The sequence below is a fragment of the Chiloscyllium plagiosum genome, unplaced genomic scaffold (assembly GCF_037043375.1).
Source record: "Chiloscyllium plagiosum isolate Xiang-an unplaced genomic scaffold, Cpla_swu_hap1 HiC_scaffold_25, whole genome shotgun sequence".
Taxonomy (NCBI): Eukaryota; Metazoa; Chordata; class Chondrichthyes; order Orectolobiformes; family Hemiscylliidae; genus Chiloscyllium; species Chiloscyllium plagiosum.
In genome coordinates, this window is record NW_028270163.1 from 22200446 (window position 1) to 22225109 (window position 24664).

Sequence of the window (24664 nt, forward strand, 5' to 3'; positions counted from 1 at the left end):
TTGTGTATTGTCCAATGAGAGTATCTAGATTTTGTGTTCACATCTTAAAGAACAAAGGTCATGGCTGACAATATAGTTTTTTATTTTGTTTCAATATGCATTCCCACATATGTAATGTTAATCTTAAATGGGATAAATCAATTTAAAAAAAAAATCATTAAAAGCATTGTTAAAAATAACTAAAATAATCACATTAGTTTAGAAACCTAAATGGCCCTTTATTTTTGAAAAAAAAAACTGGAAGCTGAAATTGTAATTCACACTCCTATGCTGAGGCAGATTAAAGACAATGCCATAAGGACTTTGTGTAAAAATGACAAGCCACCACAAACTTTCCAGGGTGATGGCTCCAAGCCAAGAGGCTTCCTCAAATGGATGGAAATGGTTACAACTGCCTTTACTGACTGCAATAGTGAAGTGTGAACCTGCTTCTTGTAGGCATTTTCAGATGTGCATGACACAGTGTACATGAAGTTTTGTCTACATAACCTAGGGCATCCTACCAATCTACGTGTCACTTGTAAGGCTCCAGAAAGCAGACCATTGTGTTTCTTAACTCCAGGAATGCATTGTCCAACCTCATCGCTCAACTTCATATCCAGAAGCATGGAGAACTTATAGTACATCTATAACAGCTAAAGTTAACTACCATGCGCTTCAGAGTCATGGTTACACATCTATAACTGTAAATGTAGGAGACGGGGTTGAAAATACATTTGCGCAATGTCAGTCAAATGCTCAACACTATAGTAAGCAACTTATTTTTAACCATGAAATCATTTCAGCTGATTCTAGTTTTGGACTGAGTATGGTTAGAGATTAGGCTACTTGCGTTGATCACTACTTTAGTCAGGATTAGGTTTGGTAGTTCCCAAAACTTGAACATTAGTTGAGAAAATTTTAACACTCCACTACACGATAACTGGTAGAAACCATTGATATCACCAAGCTAAAAGTATACACCTGCCTGTGAAGCATCAGTAGCAGAAAGTTCAGTGTCAGCATCTAAGTTTTTGACTTAAAGAGGATTGTGTACAGACTAGAATCCTTTTCAAAACCTTGAACACGTGAGTTGGTAACATAGTAACAAAGGACCACTTGTTGCACAGATAAGCCAGTATTATTTATTTTCATCATTATTCAAGTACATCAAACACATCTGACTGTACTTACACGCAATAAGGCATTTTTATTGTTAGCATATCAAATACAATTCCCCCACAAAACCTTTCTGCAGATTTCACTGGATGGCAGTTACACAGAGAAATCTGCAGGAGCGGTCTGTGTAAGTCGGACTAGTACTATATCATACTTCATTATACTTTACTATGTAAACAAGAACAGATTTCATCAAAGGGATAATAAATTTAGTAACCTGTGTTTCATATTAGATCAAAGGCCTATATAGCCATAAGTACATCAGTTCCTTTTTTTTTTGCATAGTGCCAGACTTTGTTTATTCAACAACTCCTTCTAAACAGTGGTTAACTTTGGCATCGGATAGTGGCATTGAACCACACTAGCCTGTACTGTATAATTTCACTTCTTGTGTAGTAAAGTAATAAATATTCTGCTGAAAGCTGCAGTGGGGCTGATGTCTTGGAAACAAACAATACTCAATCACTTGAAGTATAACTCAGCTTTCTGGAACATCATTCAACTATCTGCAGTGGAACTTTTCTTTCTAGTTATTTGGAGTAATACTCAGCCATATTAGAGTAATACTCAGCTAACTCAGTTTCCAGTTCTAAATTTTTAATGTTTCAACGCAGCCATGAGCAGGGGAGAAAAAAAAACAAGTTGAAAACGTTATTGTTCTCAACTTTTCAAGCATCCCACTGTCACATGCTATATTTTAACCAAGTTTCTCCAGGCAGTAACAGTGTTTTCAGTGAGTTACTGATGTATTGACATCTGGAACTCGTGCAGTTAGCATCTGTCCAAGAAAGATGGGTATTGTTAGCAGAAGACAAACCTTAGCAGCTATTTATAAAAGGGGAGGCATCTTTCCTGCTGCGAAAATTGGTTTTCTGGAAAACCACTTCACTTTACACAATACTTTTGTTTCCCTTACAAGATACCACTGTTATTAGTAATGAACTTCCATTAATAATTACTGTTGCCACATTAGAAAGGGCCTGCAGCTTGAAAACAGCAAAGCTCATACATCATTGCATGGCTGAAAATCTTAGCTATCTCGACAAGAGCCACAGACTATTTTAAGTTGTTGAAGCATGCATTACCTTTTCACACCACTAACAAAACATTTAAGATCCCACTGTTTGTCAAGATCACTGAAAAAAAAATAACAATTCTGAAAACATGAACCTACTTCAGTCCCAAAAAAGGCTAATGAAAATGGTATCATCAAAAAGAGGCACAAAAAGTCAATGAGACATAAAACCAACTTTCAAGAAAACGTTGGTCTTAAATGTGCACAAGCCAAGGAAGCCAAATACCCAGCTGACAGACACCATATTTAAAAAATTAAAATTTTGTTTGGAGGCCTCAGTCAGGAAGGATGCTCAAGAAATGGGTACTACAGATGTATTTAGAATATTAACCAGTTTAATTGTTATTATTGCATGGTAATTGTTACTCTTCTTTCAAACAATGAAAAATGTTACTAATGAACCAAAAATACATTGAAGTAACAATGTAGAAAACATTGTTGGATTTCCTTTTAAAAATATTTCCCATTTATTTCAATTACGTGTTTTGTGGTCCCCTTTTGTACTTTTATAACTGCTCATGACAGAACACTGAAAATACAATGATACATTAGCATTTTTAAAATACATTTCCAGCAACTGTACATACTGTTAGTTCCAAACATTACATTTATATTTAGTGGGGCATACTAAGATCTTAAATTACAATTTCTAGCATGCTTTCAACCGTTAAAACAAAGCCTATCAATACTAGTTTTCTGACATCTTCAGCTATAAGTTGATGAATGAAGAACGATAAAAATATATCTAGAGTAAGACAACACCCTTGCATTCGAGAAAGGGAACATAGAAAATTGATTCTGGGGCACAGGTTTGATTTCTGTAGCTTGGGATTGTCCTTAGTATGGTGGTGGTGGTAATATCATGCGCCCAACACATTTGTTGTTGTCCACTGCCCACTCCATCCATTTGTGAAACAGAGCTGATGGTGATTGCTATTCCCAATGTTAGGCAATGGGGAGCCCTCAAGACTCCATACAACAAAAACAGCTAAGAGCTGAACTTTGAGCATTACACCTTCCCACTAGTATAACTTTACAGCCCCAAAAGAAACTGAAGTCACCGTTAGCATGACCAAGATAGGTAGGGGAAAGAACACAAGTCAGGAACAAGAGCAAAACACGGTTGGACTATAAAATGGGAAGACAAAACAACTGTAGCCTCATTCTGTTGGGCAGGTCCTATTGTGGGCATTCAAAAATCACCTCTCACCCTTCCTAATACTACTGTCCCTAGCTTACACTAACTTTCAAACCTCCACAATGCTAAAGCAAAACCTCCATTCATACAGAAATATTTAGACAAAGTAAATCCATAGAATTAAAGCATTTATTTTACCTTCTTGCAAATAGTAACTCTCCAGTGAGGGAGATTGCTATAGGTTATCATCACAAGGAATGGTAAATACATAGCACCATTGAAAATTGTAAGTGTTTTATATCTACATGAGTAAACTATTCAAACTTGTGTCAGCTATTAGCAAATTTATTTGTACAAGCTGCACCACTTTAAAATACTACTAGCTATAATTTGTACATGCGCTTTGGTTAACATTCTATTCAAAATAAAATTTTATTGCAGAATTTGGCTTCAGCAAAATTTCTTTTTAATAAACTGTTAAAAATGAATGTTCTGTAGGCACTTATAATTAGCTTGCAAAATAGAGCTTCAGTCAAAAAAGCAAACAATACTATGTACATGTGTAAAAAGTGTTATAAATAGGTTTTAAACCATAGATACTATATACATCTTCAAATTAAAACAGTAATGTTTCTTTTATTCCTCTAAAGAAGGCAAACATATGGATTGTTATGAACTACGGCAGGTTATTCACGTTTTCTTAGAATGACGTAGATGATTCCACTGCACAAAGCCAGAGGGAAAGCAATCCATGCCAAAATGTAGGCAAATCCGTAGCTGCCACTGTAGCGTTCACCATGAATGTGTGGGTACTGCACAGTGTATATTGCGGCTCCACTCATCACACAAATACCTGCAAAAGCAACACAAAGCTTTGTTTTTAATTCAATTCACAAGATTGATTGTATCTTGAGATTTACACAAAACACATTTGATAACAGATTATACAAATATGAGCACTACAGTCCTAGCAACTGTGTAGTACTACAGCACCCTGATTCACCATTCGATATTACTGTTGACTTCAAAACGAAAAGTAACATTTGTTTAAAACTGGTTGTAGGGTCAAACTGCTTATTTTTCTCAATAGGAGGTTAAAATCTCCCCCTTCCCACATGGACTGGTTGCAACATTAGCTCGCGGGATTCTAGTTAGGCTGTCTTTGTGAATGGGGTCCTATCACAATTCTTTGATTTTGCACTCAGTAATGTAAAACAAATGTGCAATACAGTTCAATGTTTAATTAGATTTTGAAACCACCCAAAAACCTTTAAGTATTAACTTGTGCTGTATAGTCTAACTGTTCTAAGCAGACACTAAAACATGAAAATTTTAATCAATCAATCAGTTTGAGGGGTACTCTTTGAAGTTAGGGAATCCCAGTAGAGCAGGTTTCTCAGGCTGGCTGCAATTCTAGTCCTTCCAGTTAGCAATGTAAATTAGGAACTATATTGCTGGAAATTACACACAGTCTAAACATAGCAAAAGGTTTAATTCAGTGTTGTCGCTCTACAAAATTCCTGTAGGTCTGTAAACAGATGAAAATAGTTCAGAACATGGGACGTTGTGAGAAAGGGGAAGTACCAAAACATTTCCTTTTGTCAGCCCTGTACACATCAGCAATCAACATTTATTCCAGAAGTCCTTAATTCAGGAGTTTTTGCAGATTCACTATAGTCCCCGGTCAACAAATCTCCAAGTGGCTTTCTTGGGCAAATAGTTTAAGAGTAGGAAGCAAATACAAGAACTAAAAGACTGTTAAAAATAAATTCTAATTAGGATTTCCAAATACAAAATCAAGACTTGACTGCACCACAGCTAAAAATCAATGACATTTCTCAAATTGAGTGTTCAAGGTTCTGTGCAGTTATTAGTTATGCTTCATCTGGATTCAATCAGCTTGAAATAACTCTAGAGGCTGGCATCTCATTGCCAAGACACCCTTTATTTACATATGCAGTACTGGACTTCCTCAGAGCCAGGTCTCAGAGAGAACATCTGACACTGTCAGAATCAGCCAAAGGTCCCCGATTGGACCAGGTTAACAGCCTCGGACAGGGAACTGATAATCTGAGATCCACCTGGCTGACCTTGTTACAATCACTGTATCCTTTCCTCTTTATGTCCAGGGACGTAGGCCTGTTCTTTCTTGTAGCGTCTTCTGGGTGCTATTACACGGGGTCTGGTTCCTCCAGGTATGGATACTGGATAGCGGATCATAGTCGGCCTCTTGCACCCAGAGCAAAGACTGACAGATGTACAGCATGGAAATAGACCCTTCGGTCCAACCCGGCCATGCTGACCAGATATCCCAACCCAATCTAGTCCCACCTGCCAGCACCCGGCCCATATCCCTCCAAACCCTTCCTATTCATATACCCATCCAGATGCCTCTTAAATGTTGCAATTGTACCAGCCTCCACCACTTCCTCTGGCAGCTCATTCCATATACATACTATCCTCTGCATGGAAAAATTGCCTCTTGGGTCTCTTATATATCTTTCTCCTCTCACCCTAAACCTATGCCCTCTATTTCTGGACTCCCCATCCCAGGGAAGAGACGAACTATTTATCCTATCCATGCCCCTCATGATCTTATACACCTTTGTAAGGTCTCCCCTCAGCCTCTGATGCTCCAGGGAAAACAGCCCCAGCCTATTCAGCCTCTCCCTGTAGCTCAAAATCCTCCAACCCTGCCAACATCCTTGTAAATCTTTTCTGAACCCTTTCAAGTTTCACAACACCTTTCACCTGGGAAAGAAATTCATCCTCTTCTTTGGGCAGTAAAGGCACTGTAGCAGTGACATCCACCGTGTCAATCTCAATCTCAGAGTCTGATGTTTCTTTGATGCAAGACGGAGGATGGAGAGCTCCCAGTTCCCACAGCCTTTCCAGCTGCTGAGGGGCCGGGTACATTGTGCTCCTGCTGTTTGCAGCTTTCAGGTGGCCCACATGCTGGTTCAGGACTGCCTCACCGACCCGAACTTTGTATGTCATGGGACCTGACCTCGTGATGACCATACCTCTTACCCATGCAAGATCATTTCTGTGGTTTCAGCACCAAACTTTGTCCCCTAAAGTAAACAAACAGTCTCTCTCATTCACAGGTATCTGGTGGCCAGAACTGATGTTCTTGATGCGGTTTCACACTCCTCCCCTAGGCCTGGGAAGCTCAGATTTAATCTGGTGCAGAGTCTCTCCCCATTAGCAACTTTGCTAGAGAGATCCCTGTAGCTGCACAAAGGGTGGTCCAATAATCAAGTAGGAACCCGGACAGAGTGGTATCAAGTGAAGCTGTAGGCGGTTTCTTTAAGGCTGCCTTCAAAGTTTCTTTCCGCCAAACCATTGGATGGTATGGAGCTGTCCTTCTGTACCAAATACTATTCAACTTAACAAAATCCTTGAAGTCCCTGTTGGTAAATGATGGCCTGCTGTCTGTGACAAACATTCCCAGGAGTCCATGTATTGCGAAGGTTACTTGCAGTTTCTCCATGGTTGTCCCTGTGTTTGACAAATGATCTCTCTGCACACCCAAACACTGAGTGGGTGTCCACAGTGACGAAGAACATTGAGCTCATGAAAGGCCAGCATTTAATTGAGTGCAGGGTTTGCCTGGCCATGCACACGAATGTGAGGGGGCAGCTGACATTAATCTTTGCCCTTGTTGGCACTCTGGGCACTGCCCCACCAAAGCGATATCTGCATTCCATCCTGGCCACCAGACATAACCTCTCACTAGCATGTTCATTTTGGAAACCTGTGGAGGAGTTCAGCCAGTACCTGGCAGTGACCTTTGCTCAGCACAACACTCTTACTCCGCATAATACAATGCCTTCCTCCACAGTGATCTGGTCTCACTGGGTACAGAAAAGTTTCAATTCGGATTGTGACAGCCATATGTTTCTTCAGTACCACCAGCTGTTTTAGTTTTGCCTGGATGGGATCTTTTGGTGTCCACAGCCACATTTTAGTAGTGATGACTAGAAGGGTGCCCAGAAAGTTTAAAACCAGAATAGCCCCTTCCGGTGGTGTATCCAGTGGGAGGCAGCTTAGGGCACCCACATTTGCCACTTGGCCTCCCAGATGGTGTTCCAGCTCGGAATTGTATGAAATTAGAATGACAGGCCACAGCTGAATTCATCCTGAAGCTCTCGACGGCACGGCCATGTCCTTATGGAGTCACCCTAGTAGGGAATTGTGTTCTGTTACTCTTACAAATTTACATCTGTAAAAGGTACTGGTTGAATTTCCTCACACAAAAGAGCCAAAGTCCAGGAAGCATAGGCTATTGGGTGTTTCTCTCCATTGGGCCATCTGAGCCAACAGTATCTGATGCTGTACAGGGAGGCATGGCATATAGCACCAGATCTTGCTTGGGATCATACTGCATCAATACCTTACACAACAATAGCTGCTTCAACTCCTAATGGCTGCGAGTCCATTTCTAAGGCAGACCCTTTTACAATAGTGAGTGTAAGGGTGCCAGGATGGAGACCAGGTTTTGTATGAACTTCCCATAATAATTCACCAATTCAAGGAAAGACCCAAGCTCCGGTACAGACATGGGAGTCAGGGCACCTTTGATCACCCTCACTTTCTCTTCCAATACCTGTAATCAAGTCTTGTCCACTCTAGATCTCTTAGGGTGCATGGAACACATTCTTCCTTCCTAAGGCATACACCCATCTAGGAGAAACACTTAAGGACTATGCCCAAGTTCTCCAAGTACTCTTCATTATTCTTCCCTGTTATTAGGATGTCATCCAGATAAATGGTGACCTGGGGCAGACCTTGTAAAATGTTCTCCATCATCCACTGAAAAAAGGCAGGTTGATGATACTCCAAATGGCAGTCTCTTATAATGGTATAAGCACTTGTGGTTATTAACTGGAACATACTTCTGGGAATTATCATCCAACCACAGTTGCAGGTACTCATAGTTCTTCTCCAGCTTTGTGAAGACAGCTCCCCCACCCCCAACTTTGCGTAGAAATCCTCTATGCAAGCGATTAGGTATTTATCCAGCTGTGAAAAACACAGTTTGCCAATTGCTTAAAATCCCCACAAAGGTGAACCAATCCACTGGGCTTCATCACTCACTCACTGCTATACATTCCCCAAACTGTATTGGCTTGATGGTTCATTCGCTCCCCAGCCTCTTAGATTTCTGCCTCGACTTTTGCCTGGAAAGCAAAAGCATATGGCGGGCCTTGAAGACTTGTGGAACTGCTCCCTGATCAACATGTAATGTGTCCTTGGCTCCTTTCATAATTCCTAGACCTTCCAGAAAAACTTACTGGTATTTAATTAGGATGTCACTCAGGCAGCCATTTTCACAAACAATGTTGAGTCAATCTAGGTGAATCTTTCTCAAACCATTTCACCGCATCAGGCTTGGGCCCAAGCCTTTCACCACAATTAGTAGTACCTCAACCAGCTGCTTCTTGTATGAGACCTATTCCAAAGTTATACCCTTCAGATTCCTCAGTATAGGTTCTCAATCTAGCTGAGGTCTTACACAAACTGAAGTGTCGGAGCCCAGAACGAATTTTGTCAAAGATTAGTTCTGCAATCACTGATACAGCCGCACCGGTGTCAAACTGTGCACACTCCTGGATACTGGCCTGTATATGAGTTCTCTTATTCAACTCCAGCTTGGTAGTACTCTTTTGCCATCGAAAGTCTGCATACTGGCAGCAACTACAATGGCTTGCCAACCCAGATTCTGAAGAAATTGCACCTTTTGTTTGCACATCACCAAGTGGGTCTTTCAAGAGTGCTGGCTATTTATGGAATTCAACATCTGAAACCCATTTCCATTGTGCTTACCTAATACTCAGGATCATCAACCAATGTAGGAATATTGAGCGTCCTGCATTAACTCCAATTTAACTCAGTGGTCAGTCTTTAGCTTAACCGTTTGGCCAAGGTTTGGCTTTGTTTTGGGTTCACCTAGAATCCCTCTGTTCTAGATATGTCCTGGGTGTAGCTATGTAGTTGCCTTCACTCAAGTGGAGTCCCAAGCTCAGTTGAGCTAATAAGGGTGTCCATTTCCATCGGCCCTAAAACAAAATCTCCACCTGCCACATTTTCCCATGATAAAGCCAGTTGTAGAGCCCATTTGAAGTCCTTTTGGGCTTCAGCTAGTAGGCATTTTTGCCTGGTTACATCATTGATCCCACATACCAAACACTGTCTTGCAACATCACATTAAAGGTTAAACCAAAATCACATGCCTCTGCCAGTCGTCTTAACCTCAAAAATCCTGACTTGGATTCCCAGTTCTTGGACAGCCAAGTAAAATCAATAGTGTCTCAAAATTAGTGGCGGCTTGGGGTCATAATATTCCTTAACCAAATCCATTAAGTCTTGAAGGGTTTTAGTATCTGGTGCCTTGGAAAATATTAGGCTCCCAATGACCAAAAAAGGTGTGGGTCCATAAGCTGTCAGAATTATGCATTGCTTTTAATCTGCCCAAATGTCATTTGCGCAGAAAAAAAGTAATGCATTCTTCCCACATCCTGGGCCCAGTCTTCGATGACAGGATTGAATGAGTCAAGCTTCCCAAAAAAATGGCATTATGCCAGAAATGTTTACTCCAATTCAAAGAAGTCTCTGAGCAAATTTCTTCAGGCGCATTTTTTTTCTCTCATCACTGAAATAACATCAGAAGTCAGTGTCCTGTCATCTTTAGTTCCACGTTTTTAGTACTTGACACTGGTCTGGCCTCCCCGGAGCCAGCTCTCAGTGAGCAGAATGTCTGACATTCCTGTTAATATCTGTTAGCCAGGGCTCCCTGATTAGGACAGTTCACCTGGTCCAATCAACTTGCTCTAATCAGAGAACACATTCTAATCAAGTCCATCTGGCTGACCACATTACGATATCTGTAGTGATTTGTAATGTCAAGCCATTAATTATCCAGGCACATTCTCAATCAGCCAAGCTTACCACAATTGCCTGCCAAAACAATTGCACCTTTTGTTTGCACATCACCAAGTGGGTCTTTCAAGAGTGCTGGCTATTTATGGAATTCAACATCTGAAACCCATTTCCATTGTGCTTACCTAATACTCAGGATCATCAACCAATATAGGAATATTGAGCATCCTGCATTAACTCCAATTTAACTCAGTGGTCAGTCTTTAGCTTAAAAGTACAGCTATCAAATACAATGCTCATTTCAAATCAGGACTTCAGGTAAATTTTGTTAAAGTAACAATTTATTATTTTATCTCAACAATAAGCTAATTTATTTAGCATTCTCCTCAAACTCTTCCATAGTGCTTTCTAAACAATGACTTAAATTGTTTGGTAAATCGAGGCAGGTAAATTGGAAGATAAATACAAAATAATTATTTGAGTAGCATTTCCATTGTGCTTTAAATGTGACCTAGAAATTTTGTAATTAATGTCAAATAACACTCCTCTGAAGTGCCTTCAGACATTTGTCTATAGGAGCGTTTAAGCACAAGTTCTTGTTGTTATGTACAAAGTCTACACAACAGGGTGCTGAAGCTATCCTGCTGAAACTATAAGCAACGGCAAGTTTCTATGCCAGCCTGGTGTGTTAAAAAGCTGCCAACATCAAGCTTAAGCCCAGATATGATTCAACTGACAAACGAATCAAACCAAGTGTATCTCAGAAGAAGCCACAACAAAAGCAACTGACCAAGAATAATTGCATTCCGCCTATTAAATAAACTAAGTGCATTTCGTTAGTGAAAGCAAACATAGCTACACAGTTTGATAATCAATTAATAAATAATTTTTTATGTTGTAGCAACTCTATCTACTTTCACTAACTTGTTGTACTTTTGGGCTAGAGCTTGTTTTGGAGTTTAGACTCTACATTGCTGCACAGTTACTACGATCCGGGTTACCTCTACTTCTAATGAAAATAGAAGGTGCACTATTTTACCTAGAATACAGTAATAACATGGTAGTTTCTGAATCAAAAGACCAAGATGTTATGAATTTCAAAGAATCTTCTATTCCAGTGAAGATATAACATTAGCTAAATACACAGAAGAGATATATCCAAAATAGGTACAAAGATATATGATAATGCCCAACTATCCACCTTGTGAATGGTAGAGATAAAGGAAATATCCAACCACTGCCTGAAATCCCTTCATATTGGCAAATAATACTAAAAACAATCGATGTAGACAACTGTTGCTCTAATGTTTACAAACAAACAAGTCAAATTCCCTTACAGCAGAATATGAATTACTTAAAGCAATTTTTCCTGACCTTTTGCTATCCAACAAGATAAAGGTTCATTCAATGAATTTTCTGGTTGGAAATTATAACTTTAAAAGGAATGATCATTCAGAGCTAGCCTAGCTAGGTTTACAGCTTCAAAACTTCAGTCTTTGTGACATCAGCTGGTTTAATTTGCATTTATCATTTTGATAGGGATGATTCTATTGACATGTTATTAGTAGCAATGTTATTGACTAGGCTTCAATCTTAAATGCCAGTCTCAACTAATGGAAACACTGCTCATACCACAGCCTCAATATTGAATAGTTTCTTACCTTTAAGGACCTTTTCAAAAAAATTCAATAATATGCATTGGCATTTCTTTAATTAAGCAATCAGCCACAGCAATAGTGGATATATGTATAAATTGGACCAACTCTGGTCATTCTTAAGCGTAACAGAGTTCAATACTGTGTATGTTGACCAGAATGTACAGAAGCCACATTCAGTTTGCTGGTGTTCTATCCAAACTGGATTATTCTGCTGTCTAAGGAATAATTTTCTTTCAAGATTTAGTGAACTGATCTGCACTCATTGAATGCTGCATCCTAGCTGTCAATCATAACTTCATAATATTCCAAGAGATTGTGCAATGGTAGACATGAAATTGTTGACTTGACGTTCAAAACGAGAGGCATTTTTTAGTATTGGCTGCACAGAAATAATTTTCAGACTCACAGCCATTAATTATCTAAAATGGCACTTTTTTTTTAAAACGTCAAAAACTAAATTTAACTTTCTGATCGGACATTAATTATCCTAGCAGCAGTCTACAGCATGTGCCTAGGCCAAAATTCCAACATATACATTTTTCAGTTTCTAATAATAGTAACATTATGGGAAAGCATACAATAGGCAAACAAAACTGTTCCTTTCACTTCAAATATAATCTAACATTGACAGCTTAGTTCCTGGTGTACGGTTATCAAACAAGGGAGGCACTAGAATGTGTTCATTGGAGATAATTCATGATTTGGATAGCAGGAGATAGTATAGTTAAGAAAATTGAAAACAAAGTTAGATTCCAGGAAGGCTTTCTTTATAAAAATCAAGCAGTGGACTAGATCACGCTGATCAGACACTTTGAAACATAGGAGCATTAGGTTTGTCTGTTTGCACACTCCTCCATCCCATAATCATTAATTCTCTTATTAAACAGAAGTACAATTCAAGCTTGAATAAGTTAAAAACCCTGCCATCAATACCTTCTGGGTAGAGAATTCCATTCACTAATGACTCAAAAGAAAAACAAAGTCCTCTTGATCTTGGACTTGAAAAGCAGCCTTCCTAATCTTCAGAGGTCAAAAGGTGTGGTGCTGGAAAAGCACAGCCGGTCAGGCAGTATTTGAGCAGAAGTGTCGACGTTGAGCATAAGCTCTTCATCACTTTCTCCTTCTAATCTTCAACTCCATCTCCCTAATCTAAGTCTTCCCCACAATTGGAAACATTTTGCAAGTATCCAGCCTATTCAGATCTGTCAAGATCTTACACATTTCAGTAAAATCAACTTTCATTCTTCAAAACTCCAACTGATATACACCTAACCTGCTCAACAGCTCTTCCCAAGATAATCCTTTTATCCCAGGAATGAGCTGAGTGAGCCTTCCCCGAAATGCTTTGAAAGCAATCATTTTTACATCTGAGCAGTTCCAAACTGTACACTACTCCAGTTGTAAAATTCCTGTAGCAGAAAGCTTCTGATTTCCATTCCACTCCTCTTGGAATAAATGCCAACATTTCATTTGCCTCTGAATTACGTGCTGCCTTAAACTCTGTACCTCCTCTTGAGGACTTATTTTCTCATCTATACACAGTGTCATCAACAAAGTCAGCTACCATCCCTCATCTGGATCACTGGCATGGACTGTAAACAGTTGAGGACATTGCACGGATTCCTGTAGCAATCCAACAGTGACTGTCTGTCAACCCAAGAAACTCCCATTTATCCCTCCTCTCTACTTTTCTTAACTAAGAAATCTTTCCATCTACGCTAAAATGTTACTGCTTCATCACGTGCTTTCTTATGTAACAGTCTTTGACGCAACATCTTATCAAATGCCTTCAAAACTCCAAGTGAACCATATCTAACAGTTCGCTTCTAGATGTTGTTTTATCAGAAAACCCCTTCATTAAATACAATTCTCTTTTCTCAAAGCCATGTTGGCTCAGCCTGATAAAGCAATGATTTTAAGATCCAGTAATATCCGCAATAATGGAGTCAAGCACTTTCACTGTGACAAATGTCAGCAGGACTGGCCTAGGATTTCCTGCTTATCTGCTCTTCCTCGCACCCACCTTTTCTTTAATAAAGTAACATTTGGAGAATGTGTGCATGTGTGTTATGGATTGGGTCTTGGTCAGCTGGTTTGCAATGTGAAGTGATACCAACAGTGTGGGGGTCAATCCCCACACTGGCAGAGTTCGCCATGAAAGACTCTCCTTCTCAAACCCTCCCATTGTCTGGAGATGTAGTGAGTCATGTCCAACCATCACTAATCATCTCTCCCTAATGAGAGCGCAGCCCTATGGTCTAGTAAGGCTATGACAACTTTACATTTGCCAATTTCCAATACCTTGGGATCTTACCAGAATCTAAGGAATTCTGGAAGATAAGTGACATATTGACCATCAGCGCCACCCCTAATTAAAGATCAGAGAATGCAGGACTTCACCACTAGGGATTTAAAAGACTTTACGTTCAGTAGTTTTCTTAGCACTTTTCCCCCCTGGTGATGGTGATTGCTTCCAAGATAATCCTTTGTAACCTCATTACTTTCCATGACCTTTGGAAGATTTGAGGTCTTCTACATTGACAACACTACTTCTTTGAAGCCTCTGCCACTTTGTTTTCTATCATCAATTCCCCAGAATCTCTAAAACTTGAACTCTTTCTATTCAATGTCATGACCCAAGCCAAACCAAATCAGCCTCCCTATCACTGGATTGGCAACACCATGAAATTAAAATATTCAAGGTCCTTCAAAATTGTTCAGTTGATCTTAATCCAACATCATCATTAAGAGATCTTGGACAACAAGTTTATTACTAAATTATTTTCACAGTTCTAGTGCAGCTTTAGCAGAACACAGATAAATGACAAGGCAGCCTAATTAATATCAATGATTTTAGCCCAATCTTCTTAATATGAACCTGCACTCTCGTATCAACAGACAGATCCAGTTAAGCGATAAATTAAGAAAGCAAGGAATCGTAATTTTTCAATTTGATAACCATTTCAAATGGTGAATAGCAGGCTTTCTTGAAATTCCATGATGATTGATTATAGTATAGGCATGTGAGATTGTAGATCTTGCTTGAATTCAGGAGTCACTGGTCAATACAAACTATGGGGTGGCACGATGACACAGCAGTTAGCACTGCTGCCTCATAGCACCAGGGTCCCAGGTTCGATTCTAGCCTTGGGCGACTACCTGCGTGGAGTTTGCACATTCTCCTCATGCTTGCGTGGGTTTCCTCTGGGTACTCTGGTTTCCTCCCACAGTCCAAAGATGTGCAGGTCAGGTGAATTGGCCATGCTAAATTGCCCGTAGTGTTAGTCAGAGGGAAATGGGTCTGGGTGGTTTACTCTGAAGGTCGGTGTGGACTGGTTGGGCTGAAGGGTCTGTTTCCACACTGTTGGGGATCTAATCTAATTTCTGTAGATCTCTGGAGACTTTTTAAAAACAAAACATTTCTTACACACTGGGCGTTTTTCTCAGAATTTCCAAAAATAAGTCAATAACTGGAGAATACCTAGAGCGCAAAACCAAATCCCAGACCAGTCTAGCAGTTTCCAAAGCAAAACTGCTTCTGCCCAAAAACCAGTCTGAGCTAGTTCACGGTTTTCTCTCTCCTTTTCAACATTCTCAAATGGTTGGCTGGCCAGCACAGGTCAGCCCTTGATTGATCAATTTAACATCCAATTAGCACAACATTTCAGTGCTGATTCATCTACAGTGTCCTTCAAGCTATAATTAATCTGCATTAACAGTCCAGTTCCCAACAGCAAACATTATTCATTTGTTCTCTCCTTTCCTTTTTAAAAGAAAGAACAAGCTGCTGTTCAAAGTTCAATTCTCAACTGCACCTCAGTTCAAGCCAAAAATGAGAACAACTAGTGAGTCTCAACATCAAATACTTACAAAACTCTTTCAACTTGTTATGTTATCATCTATTTTTCTCACTCTTCATTCCATCTTGTCTTTTTGATCATGTTTCTTAAATTCTGCCATCTTCTGACCTACCATTATCTTTGTATTTTTTTTTTTAAAAGTATAGCCACAGATGATGCAACCTTCTCAAAAAGCCTTATTTCACTGGGATAAATCTTTGTGAATTAGTAAACATCTCCTTAAAATGTCTGTTTCGGCAGTTCTAATATCCTATTTTTTAAAACCTAGCTCCCTAGTTCACATTCGCCAGCTCTGCCTTCATTCTCTCAGTTACCTTGATTTTCGGTTTAAAGCACTAGTTTGGACCACTGCTTCTCACTTTCAATCTGGACATGGAATTCTACTGTGTTGTAATCATTGCCACCTAAATGCTCCTTTACCACTTGCTGCAAGAATTCTTAAAAATTGAATAAATTCCTCATTTCAGGCAATATTGCAGCATTCGAATGGGATAGAAGGTTTTGAGAGATGATATGGCACAGACACTGTTCATTTGGACTGTGATCCTCTTTGAAAGATAGAGACATGAATTTTGTAGATATTTTCTCTGCCATTAGGTGGAGTACTATGCTGAGTACAGAAATTACACAGCTGCTGGTAGGTGATAACACATGGGACAATGTCCTCAATACTATTATGATAGTAACAGACAGAAGTCAATGGATTTGCTATTTTTGTCATTTCCATTCTGTTAATCTGTTAGTAGAAGGTTCCACTCCAAGCAAGTTGTCCAGTTATGTCATGACTGAGACAGATATTTGTAATAACTTGAGGCTGTCCATGATGACAAAGAACCAAAATATTCTAGTTAAACCAGTTCCACTGCACCAACATTGAAGGGAACCTTCTACCTTCTGATCACATCATAATGTGATGACAAGCTTTCAACATTAAGTTCCCCACCCATCTCCGATTATCTCAGCCAAGGAAAGCTGATGAGATAGAAACTGAAGTTTAGAAAAAAAAGTGGGTGGAAATAAATTAGGACTTCTTTGTCAGTCCACAAATTTACAATTCTGAAATTATGGTAATTATTGACAAACCAACTCAAACTCAAAAGAAATATTCATTTTGCAAGACAGAAGCATATGGATTCAATTGTTCACCATTCTTTCACAGACATGTCAACTTTTAAACTTACCTGCAAGTAGCTGGAAGATCCCAGTGAGGTAAAAGCGGCCACCTTTCTGGAGTGTGAACAACTGGCAGAAGAACAAGATCAGCGACAAGAAGCTCAAGATGATTGACAGAATCATCATAGCCTGAACAGCCTGCAGCCATTCTGAAAACACAGGACAAGAGACAGTGATAAATCAAAATTGATTTCTTATAGTTGTGTTTCCTTTCATGGGCCAGTTCTGCAAGACACTGCACTGAATGTAACTGTCAATTTAAACTAGAAGGGTGAGTAACAACACTGGAGGATGCAATAAAATAGCTAGAATAAACTAAATCACACACAAAAAGATAACAACAAATGATCCTACACACCACAACTGGATAAAGTACCTTTCTGACACTGACAGTGGTCATTAATTCGGTTTCTGAGAGAGACGAAGTGTCAAGCAATCTATGCTGAACATCTTTGTTAATTTGCAATCCTGTGTCCAAGCGATGGCCTGGCAGCCAAGTAAATAAATACAGAATGGTGATTTTTCCTGATCTTTACTCTCCCAGAAAATGCTCTGTTTTCCAGGAACAAAGAACAAGACAATTCCTGGATCCCTGCTTCTTCCCAATTGCCTCAGTGCTTTTGAAACTTTGACTGGGAGCTAAAGTTGTAGCCGTGGCTCAGTGTTAATACAGACCAGGTGCAACCACCCGCCAATGAGATTACAAGAACGGGTGCTAACCTCCCATCAAGTGTTCCTTTACAAGTTTTTACTGTGTCCTCTAAAACCAGAATACTAAGAAAATGGTAATTATAGCTTCCCCCACACCACTTAAATAGGAATTAACAATTACAGCAGAGGTATTTTCTCCAAAACAAACTTGGATTCAGGTAACTTTTCTCACAAGATCAAGATGTTCTAAAGCTTCATTTAGATAATGAAAGATATTATTTAACTGTTTCAAAAGTTAGGAAATGTTGCAGCAAATTTGCAGACGTTTAATAAACACCAATGAGATAAAGAGTCATAGAGATGTACAGCACAGAAACAGATCCTTTGGTCCAACTTGTCTATGCCGACCAGTTATCCCAACCAAATCTAATCTCATTTGTTAGCTCTTGGCACATATCCCTCTAAACCCTTTCTATTCATAACCCATCCAGATGCCTTTTAAATTGTACCAGCCTCCACCACTTCCTCTGGCAGCTCATTCCATACACGTATCACCCTGTGCATGAAAAAAACTTGCCTCTTAGGTCCCTTTTATATCTTTCCATTCTCACCCTAAACCTATGCCCTCTATTCTGGACTCCCCCCCCCCCCCCCCCCACCCAGGGAAAAGACTTTGTCTATATATCCTAGCCACGCCCCTCATGAGTTAATAAATCTCCGAGGTCACCCCTCAGCCTTCGATGTTCCAGTGAAAACAGCCCCAATAACCAGATACTTTAATTGAAGGATAAATATTGGCGAGAACATCAATGGAATTATGATTTTCTCAAAATAGATGCAAAAGACTTCATGGGACAATGTGAATGGGCAGAAAATGTCCCTGTGCAAAATTATATCCAAGAGACAGCACTAGTACAGGCTTTCCAGATATCCACGGCCTTTAACTAAAGAATTGAAAGTGGTACCAATGGGCCAAGACTGGCACTTGTCCAATTCGTGGGGTCATGCAGGGGTGGGCAGGGCTTGCTCTGTACAAGAAAGAAGGATGTTCTCCAAGATGTTTAGTAAAGTGGAGGCTCAAAACTTGCATAAAGTTGCACTGGAATCCAAGTTACCTGAATCCAAGTTTGTTTTGGAGAAAATACCTCTGCTGTAATTGCTAATTCCTATTTAAGTGGGGGGGGGGGAAGCTATAATTACCATTTTCTTTTAGTACTCTAGTTTTAGAGAACACAATTACTTGTAAACGCTTTCAGTTCTGCACAGTAGGACTGGAAGGATGAGTGTTGGAAACATAATGTTGAATCGGTCCTTTTATTACTGACTTCAGTTTCAGCATGAAGGCAATAATTAAAAATGGTAACAAAATGCTGCAGTGAAACTGCTCATTGGCTAAAGAAAGAAACTCCTGACCAACTGAGCCGTGTTTAATTTCTATGCCTGTAGTAAAGTTATTAATGCGCATACTACAGTCCTCAGATTCTAACACGTTGGAAGCACATGAAGTGCTTGATCGCCAGCAGAAAGCTTTCTGCAAATTAGAACTCGTGTTCAGAACATCAACCTTTTATCCAGATAGAGCTTTCAGGACTTGTTCACAAAATGTTAAAAGCATAATCTTCACAGAAAGCAGAAATACTAGAAAAATGAATGAAATCTATCAGGGTCCAAAAACAGATAGCAAAGTAATGTTCCAGTTTAATTCTGGTGAGTTGGTTAGCTGGTATTTCCCCACCCTTCCCGCCCTTTCTCTTTAGAGATGGATGGGGGCCATTGTTCTAAAATCAGCACCTTCTGATTAGTGTTTCCAGTGCTTGAAATTTCTCCTTCATTAGGTAGGCTATTACAACTTCAGAGATCTACAAAAGCTTCTCTTCTTTAAAAGGTCACAGCAGATTCCCACTTCCACCTCCGATTGTGCCAGTCTACTCACTACAATAGCTGGACAGTCCTAGTACCTCCCACCATCCTGCAGAATGGCATGCAAGATTTCTATTATCCATGTGAATAGTAGGCAGGCAATGGAATCCTGTTGCCTGCAGCAAGTGACACTTAGAACTTACAACTAAAACTGCAGAAAATTATCTACATGAACATTTGCTTATAGCAGAATATTTGCATAACTATGCAAATCTCCAGGTTTGCCATGCCATCTAAAAACATTCGGCGTTTAACCATCCTGATTTACCTCAATTTTTCTCTTTCCAATTTCAACACTGTTCTGCACAGTATTACAGCTCAAATCACTGTTCATTGCTACTTCCATAGTCAATGCTGCATTTTGAAACTACTAATCAGAAAATCCCATCTTTCATTTTGCAATTGAAGATGTAAATTATATATGAAAAAAATATTCTGACTGTGGCATTGTTACCTTCTGAAATTTGGCTAAGCAACTTGCAAGGGAAAATCAAACTAACCTGCTCAGTCATCTACCTTCAAAAAACATGCGCAGTACAGCATTTCATATTACTCCAAGTGAAAATGTCTTGTTTTGCACTAAAGTTTTTTTATGCTGAAACTGTAACGTCGTTGATCTTCTGACCAAGACAGCTAGTCTAAGAACACTGTTCCTTCATGGCTAGCAAACATCTAAGACAGGGCTATTTTCTTTAGCAATCACAAATATTTAACCAGGGCCCACCAAAATCCCAAGCTCCATGATGTTTATTTGCTGCACCCTGTTCATAAAACAGCACCACATCCATTTCCTCTAAACTGCAACTGTCATTAAAATTCCGATTCCCATTTGAACTAGTTCAAACCATTTTCTTTACAGATTGGGTATCCCATGTTATATTCCTCCTCGGAATCAAAAGGAAATAATTGTTGCATTCATGGTTAGAGGCTACGCAGTGATTAACTGTCTGCTTCTAAATTGGTCTCCAACCAGTAACTGTCTCTTCAAACTCTGTTTTTGAGAAACTATCATGAAATTAGTTAAATGTTTTTTATTTATTCAACTTTCTCTGCTCCATGTTGATGTTCTGAAAGCAAGTTCTAATTTGCAGAAAGCATTCATGGGCTTCCAACGTGTTACAGAATCTGAGGACTGTAGTATGCGCATTAATAACTTTACTACAGGCATAGAAATTAAACACATGGCTCAGTTGGTCAGGAGTTTCTTTCTTTAGCCAATGAGCAGTTTCACTGCAGCATTTTGTTACCATCTTTAATGTTCGTTTAGAAAATTTGCTCTGCCTGAAGAAATTAATAAAATGTGTGGAAAGGTATTGTAGCTAAATTGCACAAAATATTTTTCATGTATTGTGAATTGCTTCTCTAAACAAATAATAGTGCTTACAGTAGCTTTTGAAACAAATTACTTGCGATTTCATGGTTCATTTTCAGATCAAATGGTTGTGGCATGACTGCACTCAATTAAATGAGTGTTGTGAAAAAATATTTAATCCTAGAGTAAAATAGCTTTGCCATTTTCTCAAACAGTAAATCAAACCAAAAAGATGAAGATTGGATAAACTCCATCCTTATAGTTTATTGGACCAAGAATAATTGATCCAATATCCTATAGATGGAGTTTAAAATCAGGTTCAAATGAATTAGCTTCCCCAATATTCCCCCTGCCCACTGTGCAAACTAGTTAGTGACATTAAATTTGAATTTACAACAAATGAAGTCCTTGTAATGCAATTACTGCTGTATGGGAGGAGACTGACAGCCATAGGCACAAAGCCACTCCTGGTTTTAGTAATGGAGAAAGTGATTAATGATGATTCCCTGCTTTTACATTAGAAAGTGCATCATTTGAGGAAGTTGAAAGTGCCATAGAAATCTTTTATATCAACTTCCACCACCACATTCAGCAAACTTTCATCTGGCTGCAAGCTTTTTTTTTTAAAATATTCCCCCTTCGCCAAATTCCAATAGCCAAACCATTAAAAAAGTATACAAGTCAACTTGTACTCCATAGTTTCACCCTGTAATGTGAAACTAATAATTCACGAAAATGTGTAAACACTTGTCAAAATTATCTAATTTTGTGAAAGAATCCGAACCTGTAAAATTGACTGCGCCATTATCCGGTGGACAAATATTTAAATTAAATTGCAGATGCCTCTGGCATTTGTCACAACTCAGTATCATCATACTAAAAATAGTCTTGGTTAAGTGACAAAGGCAACATGTTAGAAAACAAAATTAGTTCAATTTGAGTGGACTTCAATGGATGTGGAATTTCTGCCTACGTTGCGCAATTGATGGCCGATCCCCAGCCCAGTCCACTGCTGCAAAATGCTGATTGTGCAGTAGGTGATGTTGCCAAGATCTTACTCTGGCCCTTTCCAATGTACTTTTGCAGCTTGTCCACTAGGTGCTCTCGGTCTACGCAACTTTCCAGGACCTCGCCCACATTCATGCATTTAAAATAAGAGAGATGTTCGGAGAGTTGTTTTAATAATAAAACTGCTGGCTCAGAGAGCATACTGATCAATGTAAATATCTGTGCACCCCTTGCTGTATCAGCAAACGCAGCGAAAATGATCAATTTACTCGAAAGTAGTAACATGCAAACTGTAAACGGGGGGACGAGGGACAAGGGGAAAATACTAACCGTTCGTGGTATATGACTCGCAATTCCAGAAATCGAACCATGTACAATTCTGCCAGATATCTAGACTATTGGAATCATTGAAGTACCACCAAGACTACGAGAGAAACACAAAGATTAAACACATCGTTTGCAAAAGGTGAAACTCCATTGTCAACGATGTTTTAAAAAGTCAGTAAATTTAAATGTAAAATTATCTGAAATCAACATCTGGAAAGCCAATTAAACTTCAAGCTTTTTTAGTTCTATTGCAAACTCTACAAGGTTTACTCAAAAGCGACTGTTAATATAAAACAGCGGCCCATTCATTCAAACCCGTGTCAATATTGTTGCAACAAGCAATCCAGATGTCTTTGTAAAATACTCCTGTCAGTGACTCTTAACACCAATTATATGCATCCATCTACTGAAACAAAAACAATTTACTTGGTTCTAACAAAAAAAATCAAATCGAGCAAAGTTCCAGCCAGTCTAAAACTGAACAGTATATTCCCAAATTAAAATAAATTGAACCTTACAGTGGATGAGAATTATTATAGTGCTAAATGATGAACATTGGTGCAAGAGTAGCGGAGCCAAGATGCATTTTTTTATTTCCAAAAATTACCCCTGTCAATCTAAACCCCAGCGATCTGCTTACTTTTTTTTGCTTAAACAGCCTGTTGTACTCACATTAACAACTGTAGAAATGAGAAACAACACCAGGACGGCCAGATGCAGCACAATGATACCCGCCAACAACACGATCATTTTGGAGATTTTTTTCAAGTTTGGAAACTTAGAGAGAGAGAGAGAGAAAGGAGGAGGTTAAGTTGCCTGCGAACTGCTTGAAAAGAGGTGCGACTATCTCTGGCGCTTTTTCTCCACTGCAGTGATCTTATTAAACCCAGGGCGTGTCTGTACCGCGGGGCAGCAGGACAGCGCCGGCAGAGGGCGCCTCCCTGACACCGTGCGAATCCCGTTAGACAGAGCGCATTGAATGACCAGCTCAACCTGAACTCCCTCATTTTTACGCTTGCATTTCTTTTTCCTGCCCCCACTGCGGCAAAACCTTCATGAACCAGGTTGTTTTTTCTTTGCCCTCCACGTGCAATAAGCCAACCGCGAAGGGAATATTGTGCTTGGAGAGGCGGGTTATCCATCTTAAAATAACTTACACATTTTCGTATTCACCCATTTCCACATTTAAAGGTTTCAGGGCATTAACGTTTTTCAGCTCGCGACTCCAAATATCAGAGTTCCAAAAGGAAAATATGCAACACACTGGAAGCATCTTAAGATATTCATTCTTCTGCAATTTGTTCATTGAAATTGCAGTGGACTCTTTGTTTATAAAGATGCAATTTTGAACGGAGATTTATTTCGTTAATTTAACATTTCAATTAATTAAGCAACCAGAAGATATATTTAAATTGACTTTGCGAATAGTCAGCCAGGAATCAACCGTCTTCGGCTGTATGGTTCACAATGCATTCAGTATTAGCAACGGGGCAGATGGAAATGGGATTCTGTAATGTTACTATCTGCAGCCCGCATTTTTCCTCTCCCTCATTAGTCTCAAAGCCAGCCCGGTGTTCACAAAGGCACCATTGACTGGGGCAGCAACGCGCTTTTTTTTGACACCCAACATTTGGTGTAGATTAAAACAGCTAGGCATCCGAACCAATTATAGAGAGTTCAAGGCTCAACAGAAACATTTAACCCCCAACCACCCACCCTCCCGCCCGCTCTCCAATCAGTGGCCACTTAAAATAAATAATCGATTTGTAGAATAAAGCAAGCCACCCAAATTCGTTAGATAAATAAGTTAGGATATGCGGTTAGACTAAACAGCAACATCTGACAGACTGTTTCAGATTACACTGGTGGGCAGCACATTGCTGTTTTATTTCAGGACGACAATGTATTCACATATTTTCAGAGTAAAAAAAATATTCGGACAAAATATTTTCAGATAAACAGAGACTTTTGAAAGGACACACTGCGGTTTCCTCTTGGTCCTCGCCCCCTGTCGAGCTGTAAAAGGCGCGAAAGTAACATCAAAATCTCCCTGAAACAAAAATCCTTTGCCTTTCCCCCAAACTGTAACTGTTTTCCTTCTTGTTCTGAGATGCGTCGTAAGTTTTAAAAAAGCTCCCTCAAATTTAGAAATAAATCAATATTTACATAGAAGTACACCATGGGCCTTTGGGCACCTCCTTTTCCATGTAAACACCGCTCAGTCCAGACTTACCCCTGACAAGTTGCGCTGCACAGTCAAAATTCAGCGAATTTAAGCTTGAAAACAAAAAGACAAATCCTTCAGTCGTCTGGAAACAAAAAGAGAAAAGCTGATCTCCAACTTACTCTTGGATAAGATATCCTTCACAAATCGACCTCAGACACAGAGAGTGAGAGAGGAAAGACTTGACGTTAACAGCAAAGTCCCGTCAAAGAAACTGCAAGTACTAAAGGAGCTCCTTTAGTAGAGACACCAACGCCCTCGTTACGCACAGCGCTGGG

General features: G+C 39.4%; 1 protein-coding gene across 2 annotated transcripts; it reads right to left on the reverse strand.

Annotated features, from left to right (window-relative positions):
- Nucleotides 1–1098: 1098 nt before the first annotated feature.
- On the reverse strand, nucleotides 1099–24659 carry pmp22b (peripheral myelin protein 22b). Of its 2 annotated transcripts, none has more exons than XM_043714496.2 (5): nucleotides 24509–24659; nucleotides 22835–22939; nucleotides 22166–22259; nucleotides 16953–17093; nucleotides 1099–4224 (listed from the first exon to the last, which is right to left on the reverse strand). In XM_043714496.2, exons 2-5 carry the CDS (start codon nucleotides 22910–22912, stop codon nucleotides 4058–4060), a joined length of 480 nt encoding a protein of 159 aa, XP_043570431.1. In that variant the 5' UTR covers nucleotides 22913–22939; nucleotides 24509–24659; the 3' UTR covers nucleotides 1099–4057. The 2 variants fall into 2 exon arrangements, with proteins under 2 accessions (XP_043570431.1, XP_043570433.1); XM_043714498.2 differs by having other exon boundaries at nucleotides 24396–24577.
- Nucleotides 24660–24664: the final 5 nt, after the last annotated feature.

What these genes read in the sequence shown, in the direction of transcription:
- pmp22b (XM_043714496.2), bottom strand. Translation starts at nt 22,912, where the DNA reads ATGATCGTGTTGTTGGCGGGTATCATTGTGCTGCATCTGGCCGTCCTG. An exon ending in TCATTTCTACAGTTGTTAAT is followed by an intron (nt 22,260 to 22,834) that starts GTGAGTACAACA and finishes TTTCTCTCGTAG; the next exon opens with TCTTGGTGGTACTTCAATGA. An exon ending in GATCTTCCAGCTACTTGCAG is followed by an intron (nt 4,225 to 16,952) that starts GTAAGTTTAAAA and finishes TTGCTTTTGCAG; the next exon opens with GTATTTGTGTGATGAGTGGA.